At 39.7% G+C, this 17,630-nt stretch overlaps 1 protein-coding gene across 1 annotated transcript; it reads left to right on the top strand.

Annotated features, from left to right (window-relative positions):
- Positions 1 to 1,525: 1,525 nt before the first annotated feature.
- GLYATL2 (glycine-N-acyltransferase like 2) lies at positions 1,526 to 9,949 on the top strand. The gene is given in 6 exon segments (XM_045487192.1): positions 1,526 to 2,313; positions 3,443 to 3,550; positions 5,756 to 5,882; positions 5,976 to 6,147; positions 9,184 to 9,512; positions 9,515 to 9,949. Coding segments are annotated over 6 exon segments (891 nt in total). The 5' UTR covers positions 1,526 to 2,235; the 3' UTR covers positions 9,592 to 9,949.
- Positions 9,950 to 17,630: the final 7,681 nt, after the last annotated feature.

Here is a 17,630-nt window from a genome sequence, read left to right as displayed (position 1 = left end):
ACTCATCATTGAACATTTTCTTCTTTATTTGAAAGCTTCCATTAGCAGCCACATTGTCTTCATAGCTGGAGTTGAAAGCTTGGAGAGTGAAGAAAATTGTTGCTCAGTCTTCCCCCAAAAATATCCCAAGAGTCCCCTCTCTATGCCTCACTGATTCCATTCATTCACTGAACAAAAAGTTCATTGGTGGCTATACTATGCCAAGTGCTGTGCTTGATGCTTGAACTGTAAGGAAGAATAAGAGATGGTCCTACTTTCCAAGGAGATTACACTCTTCTGGGGAAATTTGCTACAAAAGGCCTGAAGAATGAGCAGAATAATCTGCCATTTGGTTAGTATGTCCATTGTCCTAGACAGGGCCAGAAATATACTGGCTTGTTCTAGAGCTGTGATTTGCCTCAAGATGTCTTTTGTTTTGTTTTTGTGCTAACAGATTTACTTAGACAACTTATATTTAGTGCCATATTTGAAGCTTTGTTTGGTTATGCTCCTGTCCAATAGAATGGTCCCCTTGATTGGGTTTTCAGGTCTTCACAATTTCCCTCAGAAGCACATCTGTACACCATCCAACAGAACACTAAGCCCTTCATTGACATATACATTTCATGATGTCATCCTTAGCACAACTCACAAAGTAGGTATGATTATCCCCATTTTATAGATGAAGAAAGTAAATCTCAGAGAGTTTCAAGTAAAGTAATCTACCTAAAGTGACCCAGCTAGCAAGTAGAGGAGCCAAGGTTTGGGTCCTGGTCTGTTTGACTCCAAAGACCATGTTCTTAATCGCTGTACTTCCTTTTGGTTTGATTTTGGCTACATATACCAATACCATATGATAGGTGCTAGATTTTCCAGGATAGTTATGATTTAAAAAAAAAAGATGGCTCCTCTATAAGCCATCAAAATTGCTCTGAGTTTCTTGTTTTTGTTAGTTTTTAGAAAATATGGCTACTCTTATAAATGTCTTTAAGTATCATATATACTTCGATCGGGTATATGTAATATAAATATATATACATATTCATGGGCATAAGAATGGAAAAAAATTCCTATGTGTATCTTATTTATATACTGCTTTATTTCAGAAAGACTTTGAGGTGAATATACACACACATACACATACATGGCTAACCATTTTACCTATTCATCTTTATATTACCCACATGGTATTATATTAGATATTTTCCTGACTTTCTAACACAGACTTTTTCCTCTGTCATTAAACACACTTTGTAGACATTACTTTCATGTCTGTCCAGTGATCCACAATTTAGATATGCCATCGTTAACTTAAGCATTCCTCTATAATGGATTTGGATCATTTCTACTTTTTAAAGTTTTAATTATTTAAGTAATCTCTACACCCAACATGGGGTATGAACTCATGATTCCGAGATCAACAGTCACATGTTTTTCTGAGACAGAAAACACCCCATTTTGGGATAATTTCTAAATTTATAGTATCATAATACTGCAGTGAATTTCCTTATATTTACATATCTATAGATATCTATTATCGCTTCCTTGGGATGAGTTTCTAAAAGCAGAATTGTTGAATAAAAGGGTTTGCTCTATTTTTAAGATTGCTAGGGTATAATTCAAGTTTTTAGATTTTGACAATTTATACTTGGGTAATTTCATTCCTGATCAACAATTTTTTCCTTCCTATGATTTTGTTCCTTAGGAAAAAGTGACTATACTCAATATAGTCTCTAGGACCTTTCCCGGAAGATTGCATTCTTTCATGATGTCTGAAAATACTACTGATCCTATGACAACATTTGCACAAGTGTTTCAATGCCCAGGGATCTCAGGGTCCCTTGAGATAGTTTTTCTGAAAAGATTCGTTGTTCTTCATTTGTATCTGGACAGCTGAAGACATTTGCTCCTCAGATTCTTGGCCTGATTTGAATCAAATCAAATAAAATCAAATCTCTCTCAAATCATATTTGTTTCACCAAATATGTTATGGTACTTTCCATGGAATTGTAGAAAGATCACCAATGAACCCTGAGTCTAGCTGCAGTTCCAGGCTTTAGTTTCTCACTTGCAAAATGAAAGGTTTGGACTTGAAAATTTCTAAAGCCCTTTATTTTTGGCAGTGTATGATGTCCTACGTGATTTTTCCTTTCTCCTCTTGCTGGACACCTGTCTCATCTTTCCAGGTATTTTTGTTTGTATGTTTGTTTCCTTAGGTCATCTTCCTGGGAGAAGGAGGCTCAGGTGCTATACAATATGTTTGTGCTTCATGAATCCCAGAAGCTGCATATTCTGTATGAATCCCTGGAAAAGAGCATCCCTGAGTCCTTGAAGGTGAGAGAGCAGGGAGAAATCTGGGAGAGAGGGGTAAAGTGTGGGAATATAGGTTCAGGGCTCAGAACCCTCCAGGCAGATGGAAATACAAGTCTAAAGTCAGACTCCTTTGGCAAGGATGATCTTAATACCCATATCCAGACACCTACTTTACTCCTTCTCCTTCTCCTCTTTTATACATTGTTTGAATCCATTCTACTACTATCTCTAGTGGAATTCCTTATCTGCTCCAGGCTATTACAATATCTGCCTTTCTACAATATTACTAGCTTACCTACACTTGGTAACCGGAGTCATCTATCTGACACAAATATGATCATATCACTCCCTTGTTTTAAACTTTCAGTAGTGGTCCATGTCCAAGGCACAAAAGTCCACACTCCTTAATTCTGAGGTTTATCACAAAATGTCCCAGCCTCTTCCGCTTAATCTCCCAACATGTCTCTTCCATATACCACATGCTACAATCACCGAGCCCTCAAAGCTCATCAGGGATGATATAATCTGCCACAACTTCAAGCACTCATGCATGCTTTTTCTCTCACCTGGAATTACTTGCCTTTCTTCTCTGCTTTGCCAGGAAAATATTTTACTTATCTCTGAAGACCGAATTCAAATATTACTTTATCTGTAAGTTTCCTACCACTCCTAGAGAGGTAGTGACTTTCTTCTCTGAGATCCCACACAACCATATGCATGCATCTATCAGAATATGTGTCTTATTATGATCAAACTATATACTTCCCCATCCTTGTAAACTTGAAGGCAGTGGCCATATCATACTCACTTTTGGATTTTCCACACTTGACACAAATCTGGCACATAATATGTGCCAAAAATGGTATAGTATGAAATGAAAAAGATGGTATGAATTTTAAAAAAATGAATGAAAAAAATGTCAGACGAGCCATTTCCTAATGATTCACTGATTAACTTAGATTTTTGTGGACCTTCCCTGGGCTTTTTTGCAGCATACTTCCTGATGGATAGTTCAGTGAGACATCCTGAAAGCACTAGATTGATCTTGTCAAGTTCTCCTGTCTCCTGGCTTTATTGCCCATACCACCTACAAGACCCTACCTCAAAGAAAAACTTCATCTCCTCCTATTTTGATCTGTTGCTCTTGTAGGTATATGGTGCCGTTTTCAACATTAAAAATAAAAATCCATTCAACATGGAGGTGCTGGTGGATGCCTGGCCAGATTATCAGATAGTCATTACTCGGCCTCAGCGAGAGGTGAGAGCATTAGTTAGTGAATGCCAAGCCAGTCATGTTCAGGATGTTCTCTGTGTGTAAATGAGGGGACTGAAGCTGAGAACCTTGGCATCCCCGATACATATAGATTTTGGAATGGCTGCTTGGGTGGGAGAGGGGGCAGTGAAATAAGGCATGGGTGTAAACCAAATGGCCAGTGATGCAGGGCTTATTAATAACATTGGGATCCCATCTGGTCAATTATTTTATTTTATTTTATTTTATTATTTTATATTTTATTTTATTTTATTATTTAGAGTGAGTGAGCACATGGGAGAGGGGCAGAGGGAGAGAGAGAGACAGAGAGACAGAGAGAGGGAAGAGACAGCTCTAAAGCAGACTCCACACTCATAGAGGTGCCAGACTTGGGGCTCAGTCTTGCAAAGTGTGAGATCATGACTTGAGCTGAAATCAAGAGTTGGTCCCTCAACCAACTGAGCCATGCAGGTGCCCCTGGTCAATTCTCTTCCATTGAGATTCTAATCACAGGCATATACCTCAAGATGTTTGTGGCTGGAAATGGTTAGGAAATGTTTTGTTTTCCTTGGATCTGAATGAACATAATCCAATAACATTTGAATCAGTACTGGGTTTGAGATCTAAATCTGTCAAGTTGTGTGAGTATGGAAAGACTGCTGCTTTCTTCACTATAAAAAGTGAAGTTGACAGAAATTACTACGTCAGAGTATTGTTAAACTACAGATACATCATGTACAGTTGACCCTTGAACAATGCAGATGTTAGGGGCGCCAGCCCCCACTCAGTCAAAAATCTGCATATATTTCTTGACTTCCTCTAAAACTTAACTACTAATAGACTACTGTTGACTAGAAGACTTTATGATAGCATAGTCTATTAACACATATTTTGTATGTTACATGTATCATATACTGTATTGTTACAACAAAGTAAGCTAGACAAAAGAAAATGTCCTTAAAATCATAAGGAAAATACACTTACCGAGTTAAAAAAAAATTGCTTGAAAGTGGGCTCACGCAGTTCAAACCTGTGTTGTAGAGCCAATTGTCTATTTAATAAAAATGTCTTTCCCATCTTTCAGATTTGGGGAGTATAAGTATTGAATCCCTTCCATCCCAGAGTTCAAATATCCCAGATAGGGGCGCCTGGGTGGCTCAGTCGGTTAAGCATCCAACTTCGGCTCAGGTCGTGATCTCGCAGTCTGTGAATTCGAGCCCTGTGTGGGGCTCTGTGCTGACAGCTTGGAGCCTGGAGCCTGCTTCAGATTCTGTGTCTCCCTCTCTCTGACCCTCCCCCATTCATGCTCTGTCTCTCTGTGTCTCAAAAATAAACATTAAAAAAAATTTTAGCGGCGCCTGGGGGGCTCAGTCAGTTGGGCATCCAACTTCAGCTCAGGTCATGATCTCACAGTTCGTGGGTTCAAGCCCTGTGTCAGGCTCTGTGCTGACAGCTCAGAGCCTGGAGCCTGTTTCAAATTCTGTGTCTCCCTCTCTCTCTGCCTCTCCCCGCTCAAGCTCTGTCTCTGTCTCTCTCAAAAAAAATTTTTTTTAATTTAAAAAGTTTAAAAAAATATCCCAGATATTTTAACCACTCTTCCCATACTTCTCCATTTACATAGTTATCAGGAGAATTAGAACCCAACCTTACCTGTAAAAACCCCCAGGGGAGTATCTGCTGCAGAAGGTGAGCAAGAATGCAGGGCAGTGAGAGACTGGGCTCTCCCCTCCAGGTGTTGCTGTGAACCCACTGTGATGGCTCTTTCTAAAAGTCCTCTCTGTTCACTTGCACAGCAAGGGCCAGTCACCATGCTAGCACCAGAGTGCTGAGTCAGAATTAGCCTAGGCATGGCTTTCTCACAGACCCACAGTCTTGACTCCAACCCTGTTCCCATTATTTCTCCCTATAAGGTAGACACTCTCTCTTTTAGACCCTTAACACACCCTGCTGGTGCACCTCCCATCCCAGGCAAGAAAGGTCCTTAAGCACCGTCCCAAGAGCAGGTGCCTTCAGGGTACCATCCAAAAGCGACCAGCATAAATCTGTGAATAGTGGTTTATTTCTCAAGGGATTCCAAGGCCATTTTCTGCCCACACCTCTGGGAAAAACAGAGGGTATCAAACAATGGAGTCTGCAGCACTCCAGGCATATGTTAGAGCATTTTGTAAATTGTACTGCTGTGTAAATAAGGTTGACCGTTTGTTGTATCAGGAGATGAAGGATGACCTGGATCATTATACCAACACTTACCAAATCTTCACCAAAGCTCCTGACAAGTTAGAGGAAGTCCTGGCACGGCCCCAGGTTATCAATTGGGACCAAGTCTTCCAGATCCAAGGTAACTGATCTGAGTTAAGAAGCAAAGACCTCTGGTTCATTCACAGCAGATGTGGAAGGGGGCAGACAGTGGCTGTCTTACTCTTCTCTCCAGGTTGCCAAGAGAGCTTGCAAGAGGCAATAAGAAAGATTTCGGCTTCAAAATCAGTGCGGGTGGATTAAGTGAAGACGATACTCATTATGACAGAAATGCCGGTGGAACCCAATGATGACCAGGTGGATGTGATGGAGTCATTTAAAACGCCCAAAGTGGATGACGATACCAAGTGAGATTTTACCTTTTGCTTCCCAAATTCCTGATAAGAAATCATTGAGTTGTCGTAAGGGCCAGACTTGCAAAGGCAAGATTTGAGACTAAATTATGGGGTACACAGTTGTAGGGGTAAAGGGAGGGAACTATATTAGCTGAGGTTTGCTGAGCATGGGCAGGGTCTTCATTAGATGAGGTTCTTTCCATATATATATTTAACTCACTTGGAGCCTTCCTGGGAGGGTACAGGACATCATGGTGACATAGAGAATCTTTACTGAGATTATTTTCAATTTCTTGCAAAAATACTACATGCTAGGGGTGCCTGGGTGGCTCAGTCAGTTAGGCATCAGACTTTGGTTCAGGTTCATGGGTTCAAGCCCAGTGTTGGGCTGTGTGCTGACAGCTTGGAGCCTGGAGCCTGCTTCAGATTCTGTGTCTCCCTTTCTCTGCCCCTCCCCCGCTTGTGCTCTGTCTATCTGTCTCTCTCTCCCTCTCTCAAAAATAATAAATAAACATTAAAAAAAATACTGCATGCTATACCAAGTATACAAGCATTCAAAGTAAAAAGCGAAAGTTTGCCCACTTAGATTCTCCACAATCTTTCTTTCAGGTGTAAATTTTTTCTTTAAGTTTATTTATTTATTTTGAGAGATTGAGTAAGAACAGGGGATGGGCAGAGAGAGAGGTAAAGACAAAGAATTCCAAGCAGGCTCTGCAGTGTCAGTGCAGAGCCCAACATGGGACTTGAACTCATGAACTATGAAATCATGACCTGAGCCGAAGTCAGATGCTTAACTGACTGAGCCACCCAGGCGACCCCAGGTGTAAATATTCTTAATATTAGTGTGTATGCTTTTAGTACTTTGTGTGTATGAATTGGTTTTGTTGTTTTCCTTTTTCTTTTGTTTTTACAACATAGGAAATTATTGTACTGCAACCTTTCTCGTTCAATATGTTATATAAACCTTTCATGTAAGCTCATATGGGTATCTTCATGTATTTTGGCAGCTGCATAGATTTCCATAAGAGGGAGATGCACAATTATGTATTCCCATATTAACACACTTTTGATTTATCTCCAGTTCTTCCTAATAACAAAAATTCTACAAGAAATGTCTTCGTAAACAGATCATTGCACAAGTTGTATAAATATTTCTGAAAGATAAATCCTGGAGTTGGAATTGTTGGGTAACATAATATGTATATTAAATGGAAGATATTTTCAAATTGGATTTTAAGACTTTGATAAATTTATTTAAAATTTTTTTAAATGTTTATTCATTTTGAGAGCCAGGGAGAGTGTGAGCAGGGGAGGGGCAGAGAGAGAGAGGGAGACAGAATCCGAAGCAGGCTCCAGGCTCTGAGCTGTCAGCACAGAGCCCAATGCAGGGCTTGAACTCATGAACCTGAGAGGTGATGACCTGAGCTGCAATCGGATGCTTAACTGACTGAGCCATGCCGGCGCCCCAAGACTTTGATAAAATCAAGATGTGATAGCATAACGTAGAAACAACCAAAGTGTCCATCAATAGGAATGCAGGTCAATTCATTATGGTGTAATCCAGACAAAAGAATAATATGCAGCCATTAACAAGAAGGAATCAGCTCTATAGGAACTAATATGGAAAGAATTCCAAAATATAATGCTAAGTAAAAAACACAACAAATAAAATAGAATAATATATACAGTATGCTATCATAGTATGTAAACATCTTAAATTGCATCAAACACCTCTGGAAGGTTACATAAATATATTGCATTCCTGGTAGACTTTAGAGAAGGTAACTGGATAATAGGAGATCAAAGAAAAAAGAAAGAATTATTTTTCATTAATATCCATTTATGCTCTATAATTATATTGCTAATTCAAAAAATAAAATAAAATCGAAACATATGCTCACACATGCAACTAATTGAGCCAGGAGAGCCAACAATATTCAAATCTTGCTGTGGCCCAGCTGTGTTCCCATGAGAATCTTAGAAGAAACATATGCATAGGGAAAAGTGGTAAATGGGGATTCAATAATATTATAACTCTGAAAATCTGGAATGGAGTACCTGCCCTAAGGTGATCTTTCTTTCCTCTAAACCCAAATGCATATCTTGATATCTTGCCAGCCTCAGTTTGGCTCTGCCACAAGACAAGGTCAGGTGAGATGCTTGCGATCTCTGAAGAAGCAGGGCCAGGAAAGGTCAGGCAGGCAGAGAGAAAAGAAGGCCCCACCCATGTGTGGACAATTTAGTGTGCAGCAACCCCACTTACTGGTAGACATAAAGTGACCTTAAAACTGATGAATTCCTGAAAACCCTTTCTCCCAGGGGCAGATAGTTGAAACTTCTTTGGGCTCTTCCATCTGTCCCAACCTCCCCTACCCACAGAGGATGTGATTCTGATTTTGCAGATGAGAAGACTCAGTCTCAGATAACTTGTCCAGTAAGAGAATCAGGATGAAATCCTATTGTTATCACCAAAAAATCTGATATTCTTTTCCTGTATTGGTGCTTGTTAAATTTCATTTTTGGTACTTTCCTAGAGGTATGTGGTGATGGGCTTTGGGACACATGAAGCTTAAGATCAACATGGCTCTCATCTTCCTGTGATACACGTTTTTTGGAAATATCTGTTGAAAGAAGTATTACCTTATGTCTTTAGATATTTTGTGGGAGAGAATTCAAACTACATATTTCACACATGCATCTTCGAACAAAATTGAGGACTGCTCTGGTGTATCTATAGCCTTCCTCTTTTAAGACATATGCTTATCTTCTTCCTTGGGATAAATGGTTAGACTTTTCTGAGATGTACTGTACTATATGATGCTAACTCTCTGTTATGAAATGTATCATTAAGTACATAGGGTGATAGCCCTCTTAATTATTTGGGAACATTTTCAAGGGGACAAAGAATTAGTTTTTTGTCCACCTGTTTCCTCTTCTAGGCTGTGGGATCCTCAAGGAAAGGATTGGTGTCATATTCATTTTCTACAATCCTGGTGTTTTGTAAATGTTGGCTGAATAAATGCACGTTTTTTTTTTTTTTCTTGACAGGAAAGGAAGCTTTCAGAACATTTCCTTGGATCCCTCCCATGCAGGGCTTGTGAATGAACAGTGGACATTTGGGAAAAATGATAGGAGCTTGAAATATATTGAACACTGCCTCCAGAATTTTCCAGGATTCGGTGTGCTGGGTCCAGAGGGGCGCCTTATCTCTTGGATTGTGATGGAACAGTCCTGTGAGATGAGAATGGGCTACACTGTCCCCGAATACCGAAAGCACGGCTATATGAAGAAAACCAGTGTTCACCTTATGAATTATGTTATTCAGAAAAAAGTGCCATGTTATTTTCATGTGTCAGAACATAAAGAAGAATACAATCAGGACTGAGGGATCTGAAGTTTAAGGCTGCTTCTTGTGGTTGGCATCAGTGGAAATGCAGTCCTGAGAAATATTGTTGATGAGTGCCATTTTCTATTGCAAGCCTTCCTCATCAGTGAAAAAAAGTATCAGTTCACATACAATCATGATAATTTGTATTAGCACAAAAACATCCAATTATTTTGGTTCCGTGCATTACTTAACCCACCCTTGTACAACATTTTTGTCTTCCTCCACATTACAGAGAACTAGAAGCTTGAACTTTCGGTGTTAGGTTTTTCCTTTATGGTGACAGACATTTCAGAATTAAAATCATCCAATGTCAATCATTAGTGCCAAGATAACCCTTTCAGAGCAACATTTTCCTCTTTGAAGTCTTCTTTCATGAAAGTCTACTACTTTTTCATGCTTCTATGTTTAAGAATAAAAAGACTGTTTTGAGAAGTGTCTCCTCTGGTATTCTCCCCTTCCTCTGACAAAGTTTTCCAAAGGACCCTTGAAAAGCCCTCAGCTTTTGATCCTGGGTGCCCTCTCAAGAGTTTTGAGATATTTTACTGAATTAAATTATGTAGCCATCAGTGAACATTTGGTTTTCTGATTGGCTTTTAATCACAGGGGCTGGGTAGGTTGATTTGTGTGTCTTAACTTCATATTTTCAATATGACTTTTCTGTCCTGTATTGGTTTCCTATTGTTGTTGGGAAATCGAAGTGTCAGCAAGGTCAGTACCTTCTGGAGTTTGGAGGGGAGAATCCATTTTCTGGTCTTTTCCAGCTTGAATAAACTGCCCTCATGCCTTGGCTGTGGTCCGGCATCCCTTTGCTCCCACTATTTCTGTTTTCCCCCTGTACCCTTCATCTCTTTCCATGTCCCTCTCACAAGGACACTTGTCAGTAAACTCAGAACCCACTTGGGTAAGTCAGGATAGTCTTCCCATCTCAAGATCTTTATTTGATCACATCAGCAAAGTCCTTATTACAATATAATTTATCTTTTGAAGCTTCTAGGCATTAGGAGCTGCTATCATTGGGGGTCATTATCCAGTCTACCATATATGAGTGTCAGGTTTATGTTACTCTATGAGCAAAGTCACCACATACGTTCAGAACTCATATGTTCTCAGTCAGAGACTGACTAGCATTTGTATATCTTAGGTCCATATTCATGGGAGAACTTACTCTAGTTTGAACCCTGTGTCTATCAAAAATTCTATCAACTATGACTTAGAGGTCAAGGCCATGTACAAACATTGATATGCAGGGCCCATTCATATAAGGGATTTGGGGACGAAGGCACCACAGATAATGTTTACTTAAATCTAAGTAAAAAAGAACCAATATCTTCATCTTGAAAATGCCCTTAGTGCTTGAAAATAGATGCCCACCCAGGTTGGTAAAAAATGATAGAGTCACACATTAACAATAGACAAAGGCCTTAACAGCCCTGTGACTCCATGAGCAGCATTCTCTGAGCAGAGATAGGCTTCCAGCCACCCTACCTATACACTAAGGTAACACCTTAGGAATTCAGATTCCTTCTGGACACCACTTTCCCTGCCCTAATTTACACTCCAGGACTGACTGGGTCCTTCCTTGTAATCGATCTCTGTGGCAGCCACAACTCATCTTGGCTGTAGAACAGAAAGTAGAAAGCTCTTATTCAAGACAGTGTCAAAGGAATCAGAGACACAATAAAATGAGGGAGAAAGGGCACATGCTAATAATAGCTTATATCTAGATCCTACTTAACAGGTTCCAGGCTGCATTCTACATGCTTGGCACACTTTAACTCATTTAGAGCTCACAACTGCTCTGAGAGGCAGACATGGTTACTGCAGAAGAGAAAAGCAGGGGGCGCCTGGGTGGCTCAGTTGGTTAAGTGTTCGCAGTTCACGTGATCAAGCCCCACGTTGGGCTCTGCACTGACAGCATGGAGCCTGCTTGGGATTCTCTCTCTCTCTCTCTCTCTCTCTCTCTCTCTCTCCCTCTCTCTCTCTCTGCCCCTCCCCCCCCTCTCTCTCTCAAAACTAAAAAAAAAATTAAAAAAAAAAAAAAACAGAAGAAGAGAAAACCACACTAGAGAGTGTTACATCTTTGTCTAAGGCTCAGGCCACCCAACTATAATAGCCAATTCAGGAACTGAATTCAGTTTGTGTGGCTCCCAAGCTGGTACTCTTAACCTCTGGGCTATCACCTATGACAAATGGCTAAGGCTTAATAAACACTGACAAATAAGCTGACATATGGATTCCTGTCCACTGTCTGTTTTCTTATCTGTAATTGGAAAGTATGCAGTGGCCTTAAATACAGTCACAATACACCATCACCACTACGTACACCAAAATTTTTCATCATCTTCATCACGAGCTCTGGACCCATTAAACAATAACATCCCATTTCCTTGTCCCCCAGCTCCTGTAAACTTTATTCTACTTTCAGTCTTTATTAATTTTCCTGTTCTAGATACCACATATAAGTGGAATTGTACAACATCTGTCCTTCCGTGTCTGGCTTATTTTCCTTAACAATGCTCTCAAAGTCTATCCATGTTGTAGCATCCATCAAAACTTCATTCCTTTTATGCCTATATGATATTCCATTGTATGTATATACCACATTTTGTTTATCATTCATCTGTTGATGGTTATTTATTTGGGTTGTTTGCACCTTTTGGCCATTGTGACTCATGCTGCTATGAACATGGGTGTTACAAATTATCTGTTTGAATTCCTGCTTTCAGTTCTTTGGGGTATATAACAAATGGCTAAGACTTAATAAACACCGACAAATGAGCTGAGGTATGGGTTCATACTAGAAGTGAAACTGCTGGATCTTCTGTAGTTCTGTTTAACTTTTTTCCCCTAGTTTTTTTGAGATATAATTAACTCACAGTACCATATAAGTTTAGGGTGTGTAGAAAATGAACGACTTACCTATATTGTGAAATGATTACCCCAGTAAGTTTTATTAACATCCATCATCTCACAGAGATACAAAAAGAAAAAAGGTAAAGAAAAGGATGTAATTTTTCTTGTGATGAGAGATTTTAGGGTTTACTATCTTTTTTTTTTTTTTTAATTTTTTTTTTCAATGTTTATTTATTTTTGGGACAGAGAGAGACAGAGCATGAACAGGGGAGGGTCACAGAGAGAGGGAGACACAGAATCGGAAATAGGCTCCAGGCTCTGAGCCGTCAGCCCAGAGCCTGACGCGGGGCTCGAACTCACGGACCGCGAGATCGTGACCTGGCTGAAGTCGGACGCTTAACCGACTGCGCCACCCAGGCGCCCCTAGGGTTTACTATCTTAACAACTTTCTCCTATACCATACAGTGGTGTTAGCTATAGTTTTAGTAAAATCTCTATCACAATTTATGTGATGGCCAAGCTCCAAAGCCCATGCACACAGTGAAAATGACCCATTATTAAAAATCCCCTTGAATGGACAAACCCAGGGTTAAGGCATTTATAGGACAGTTTCAGGACATTCAACATTACTTGGAAATTAGAAAATAGTTAGAGGAAAAGATGTTGGGAAACAGGCAACCATGAGAGAAGAGATGATTCTCATGGAAAGAATGGAAGGAGTTTGTTTCAAGAGATGGAAGGAAATCAGCTCCCAGAGCTGACATGGAAATAGCAGTATTGAGGAGAGCTCTAGTCAGACCAGTGGGTTTTAGACGTATTTACGAGCCCTGGGCTAGTACTTTAAATCCCTTCTGTGTCTCAATTTTCTCAGATGTGAAATGGGAATCAGCCTCCTCCAGACATTGTTTGCTCAGCACAGTGCCTAGTACATAACAAGCACTCAATGCACTATTATTAGTGCAAATGTTTCAAGTTTTTTTTTTTAAACAAATACCTGTTGCATGCCTACTATGTGCCAAGCAGTGTTTTAGGGTCTCTGGACATAAGAGTGGACATACTGCCTCCATGGACAGAGCCTTTTCTCTTTAATCTCCTCACATTCATTTTGTTTGAAGTCCTGGCTCTGTGACCTAATGGACAAGGACAGGTCTGGATCCATAGATGTGGAGTGAGGGAGAAGTGACAGTTACTTCACACCTCCCCTCTCTGTTCTCCACATCATACAGGAGATGACAGATCATTTAAATTTCTACACCAACACCTACCACATCTTCATCAGGGCACCCTGGAAACTCCAGGAAATCCTGGATTCTCACAGGGTCGTCATCTGAAACAAGCTTCCAAATGCAGGGTAACCAGATGGATGGATGAAGAAGAGTCCTCCAGCTCCATCTTGGGGTTTGCTCAAATTGTGGATTGTGAGTGGATTGCCACCTGCCATAGACTGTAAAGGCTGACAGTGTGTGGAGCTTAATGTTGAGATATAACTACAACAAAAAAATAGGACATGCATTTTAAAGTATGTATGTTGCTCATTAAATTGCACAGTAATTTGGCATAAACATGAATTTGTATACATGAAAATAGTGAGGATTATGTGAGTAGAGCAGACCAACCACTTGTGGGCCAAGGTTTCAGAAAGTGTATGCTGGGTGGGGCGCCTGGGTGGCTCAGTCAGTTAAGCATCCGACTCTTGGTTTCTGTTCAGGTCATGATCTCAGAGGTTTGTGGGTTCAAGCCCTGTATCAGGTCCACACTGACAGCACGGAACCTGCTTGGGATTCTCTCTCTCCTTCTCCCTCTCTCTACCCCTACACCACTTGCTCGTTCTGTCTCTTTCTCTCAAAACAAATAAATAAAAACTTAAAAAAAAAGTGTATGCTGGGAGATGGGAGAAGTTGAGGCCCCTCAAGAAGCCTCCTCCTCTTTCCTACCAGTTTTGTTTTACAAGCTGGCCAGAGGGACCTAATATTCAAAAGCACAAAATGACTGAGAGTATAGGGACTCCAGGAAGAAAATCAAAATGGATAGGTTTTGTGGGTTTGCTGTGTCTGATCATCTCTTTCTCTAATAACAGAAGCCAAATGAAACCAACAAACCAACAAAGCAACAAAATCTGCCCCAAAGAACATTGAAAGCCATAGTTAAAAGTGGCAGCTGGTGAGAAGAGAAGGAATGGGGGGAGAGGTGCAGGTGAGTCAACTAGTGAAATACAAACAGCTGGTCTGTATCTCAGTCTGCTGTAAGAGCGTGATGTATATAGCTTGCATTCATAACACCTAGCACAAAAGGGATTTGAGATAAGTAGGAAACACTTGGAATATGGACACAGTGCACCATGAGGGAATAGACAGAAATTATTTCTGAGAAAGTAGCAGGAGAAAGGGAGAGGATGGTCTCCCAGAGGATGAGTTAGGAGAAGAGCACTGAAAGGGATAATACCAAAGAAAACGAAAATATTTTGAATTTTTGCCACTACTAGTCCTGTCTTAGTGTACCGAACACCTTTCCACCTACACACATACTTAACTGTCTTTATTAAGACAAGAAGAGAGGCAAAGAACAAATAGATGTGTATTCGAGGTGTGATGGATAGTCGTAAGCAGTTATAGTAAGTTGGCAGAATTGGACTGAACTTTGTCTTTAAGTTTCAAGATAGGCTAAAACTAAACTCTTGGCCCATAAAAAGATGTATGGGTATGTGGGATAGGAGACAGAGAAGGGCCTGAAATTAATGCCTAGCCTACATTTCTTCTCTTTTTGAGGGTCAGTATGGCAGGGATTAAGATCCAGTGTATTACATGCAGGACATCTGGCAGAATGAGCCAGAATCCAAGTGTTCTTTCCTCATGTCTGTATGATATGCTTCTCATTTGAAAATTTTTCTTTGCAGAGCAGACATGGACTTCAAAATGTCTTTGCTAATGGTCTCCCATGCAGGGTTGGTGAATAGTAACTGAAAATTTGGTCAGAATGAATGGAGTCTGAGTATTAACTAGTGCTGAATCCAGTGCTTTCTGTCCTACTGAGAGATACGCATCTCCTGGAGTGCAACACAGCAGTCCTGAGAAGGGAGAATGGCTTTTACCCATCCAGTATCCACCTTCATAGTTTCTCAGGGCAGGTGACAGGACACATGCTGAAACACTTCATTCAGCAAGGCATCCCATTTTATGGACATGAGGCAGAGAAAGTTGAACAAACCCTAAGGATCGTGAAACACTCGGGTTTCTGAACTGCTTCCCAAGCCTGGCATCAGTGGAAATGTGCCCCTGCTTAGGTTGTCCCAACTGGTGGACCCAAAGCATCCTAATCTTTTGGAATTAAAAAATATTTATTACATACCTTGATCACATCTTCCCCTTCCTTTTGTCTACTAAGTTAATGAGACCTATTATGTGCAGGTCAGAGCTTAGAAATGATTAAGACACATCATTGGATGTCTGCACTGGGAACAGACCTCAGAAACTATCTGCTCCAATCCCCTTAGGTTTTTCCTCTGGTTCTCTAAAACTGCTATTACCCAATCCCTGAAAAGCCCCTGTGCAACCTTCAGATATGGATTTATGGGTGACTTCCAGAGGGAAGTTTCCCATGACTCACCCACCATTAATACCCCACCTAGATCCATTTTCCCCGATGCATGCTCTCTTAGAACCCTGTAGTTCTCCTTCTATAACTTGTCCCAAATGCAATTAAATACTCGTACAATTATGTGTTAAATGCTTGCTCTCTCCTCAACACTGGAAAGAAAAATTCGAGGCTGCAAAAATATATTGAAACTTTAGCTCAAAGACCTAGCCAGGAACTTATCAGTTAATACCTGCTGAACAAATTGATAATGAATGAATATATATAATAAATTAATAAATAAAAATAAATGAATTAATGAAACTTCATGGGGTAGTTGTTAAGATGAAATAAGAAAGGATATATGTTAGCCTAACATGCACAATGCCTAATGACATATATTAGAAGCTTATGAAATAATATTAGATTCCTTGGTTTCTCAAACCCTCAGAAGAAAAGTATTAACATTTTATATTCAACTTTTTAATACTTCTTGTTGCAACTTATATATTTTTCATATTATTTAAATCTTTTGATAAGCGCAATTCAAATGACTCCATGATATTGTCACATCATATATTAATTTAGATGCTTTTGGCTTCAAGCAAGGAAAAAAAAAACACAACCCTGATTCAAAATGGCTTTAGTCATGAGAAAATTTGTTATCCCACAAAACTGAGAGTCCAAATTCAGTCCAAATCTGGTTTAAAGCTCAATGGTGTTATCAAGGAGCTGGGTTCTTTCTCTTTGTCTGATTACCATGGCTTTCATCCTAGGGTTGTTTCTCCTTATGATTGTGATTTGGCTGCCAGTAGAGGGCCTTGTTAACATGCAGCAAGAGAGACACAGACAGGGAAAATCCCATTAGACGTGTACTTTCCAGGGGAAAGTCATGCTCTCGTGGCTTAAACGAGTGGCTCTCTAATAATTATGAATATGCATTCCCAACTTATCACATTTTTTCACTTGAGTTCATGTTACACCACTTCACCTACGATGCCTGAATTTAAAAACAGTATAATTCCATTTGTCCCCACTGGTGCCATTGTTAAATATTTTACGCTGTTATTATACAGTTATTATATCTGAATTAAAAATACTGAATTGTTTTTAAGGAATTTAAGAAAAGAAAGAAACACAGGTTTTAAGTCATGGAATATTTTCAGTGCTCTCCCTTCCTAACTGTAGTTCCAAAAATGTTGTGGAAGTTCATTTCCTTCTAGCCTACAGACTTTCTCTTTTGTTTGGCAGCTCTGCCTCATTCATCTGAAAATGTTTATATTTTGACTTCATTTTGAAAGGATGCTTTGTTTGATATGGAATTTTAGGTTGAGAGTTATTTTTCTTTCATATTATGCATCTTCCAAAAATCAGCTGTTATTTGTAATTTTATTGCCCTATGTGTAATACATCTTTTTTTTTTTCCTCTGGTTGCTTTTAAGGTTGTCTCTTTATAGGGGTTTTCAGTAGTTTAATCATCATGTGTCTGGGTGTGTTTTTCTTTCTGTTTATCTTGCTTGACTTTCACTGAGCTTATTCTAAAAGGGGAGCATCCTAAATCCTTTAGTCTTTCCAAATAAGGAATTTCTTTATTTACAGTTAAGAACTCTGATTCTATACATCAACTCTGAACAATAGCAGTCTCATCTTGTTGGTGCTTGTGAAAGGGGAGGGAAGGAAAGAG

Source organism: Leopardus geoffroyi, chromosome D1 (genome assembly GCF_018350155.1).
Source record: "Leopardus geoffroyi isolate Oge1 chromosome D1, O.geoffroyi_Oge1_pat1.0, whole genome shotgun sequence".
Taxonomy (NCBI): Eukaryota; Metazoa; Chordata; class Mammalia; order Carnivora; family Felidae; genus Leopardus; species Leopardus geoffroyi.
This window is presented reverse-complemented; position numbering and strand designations above follow the sequence as displayed.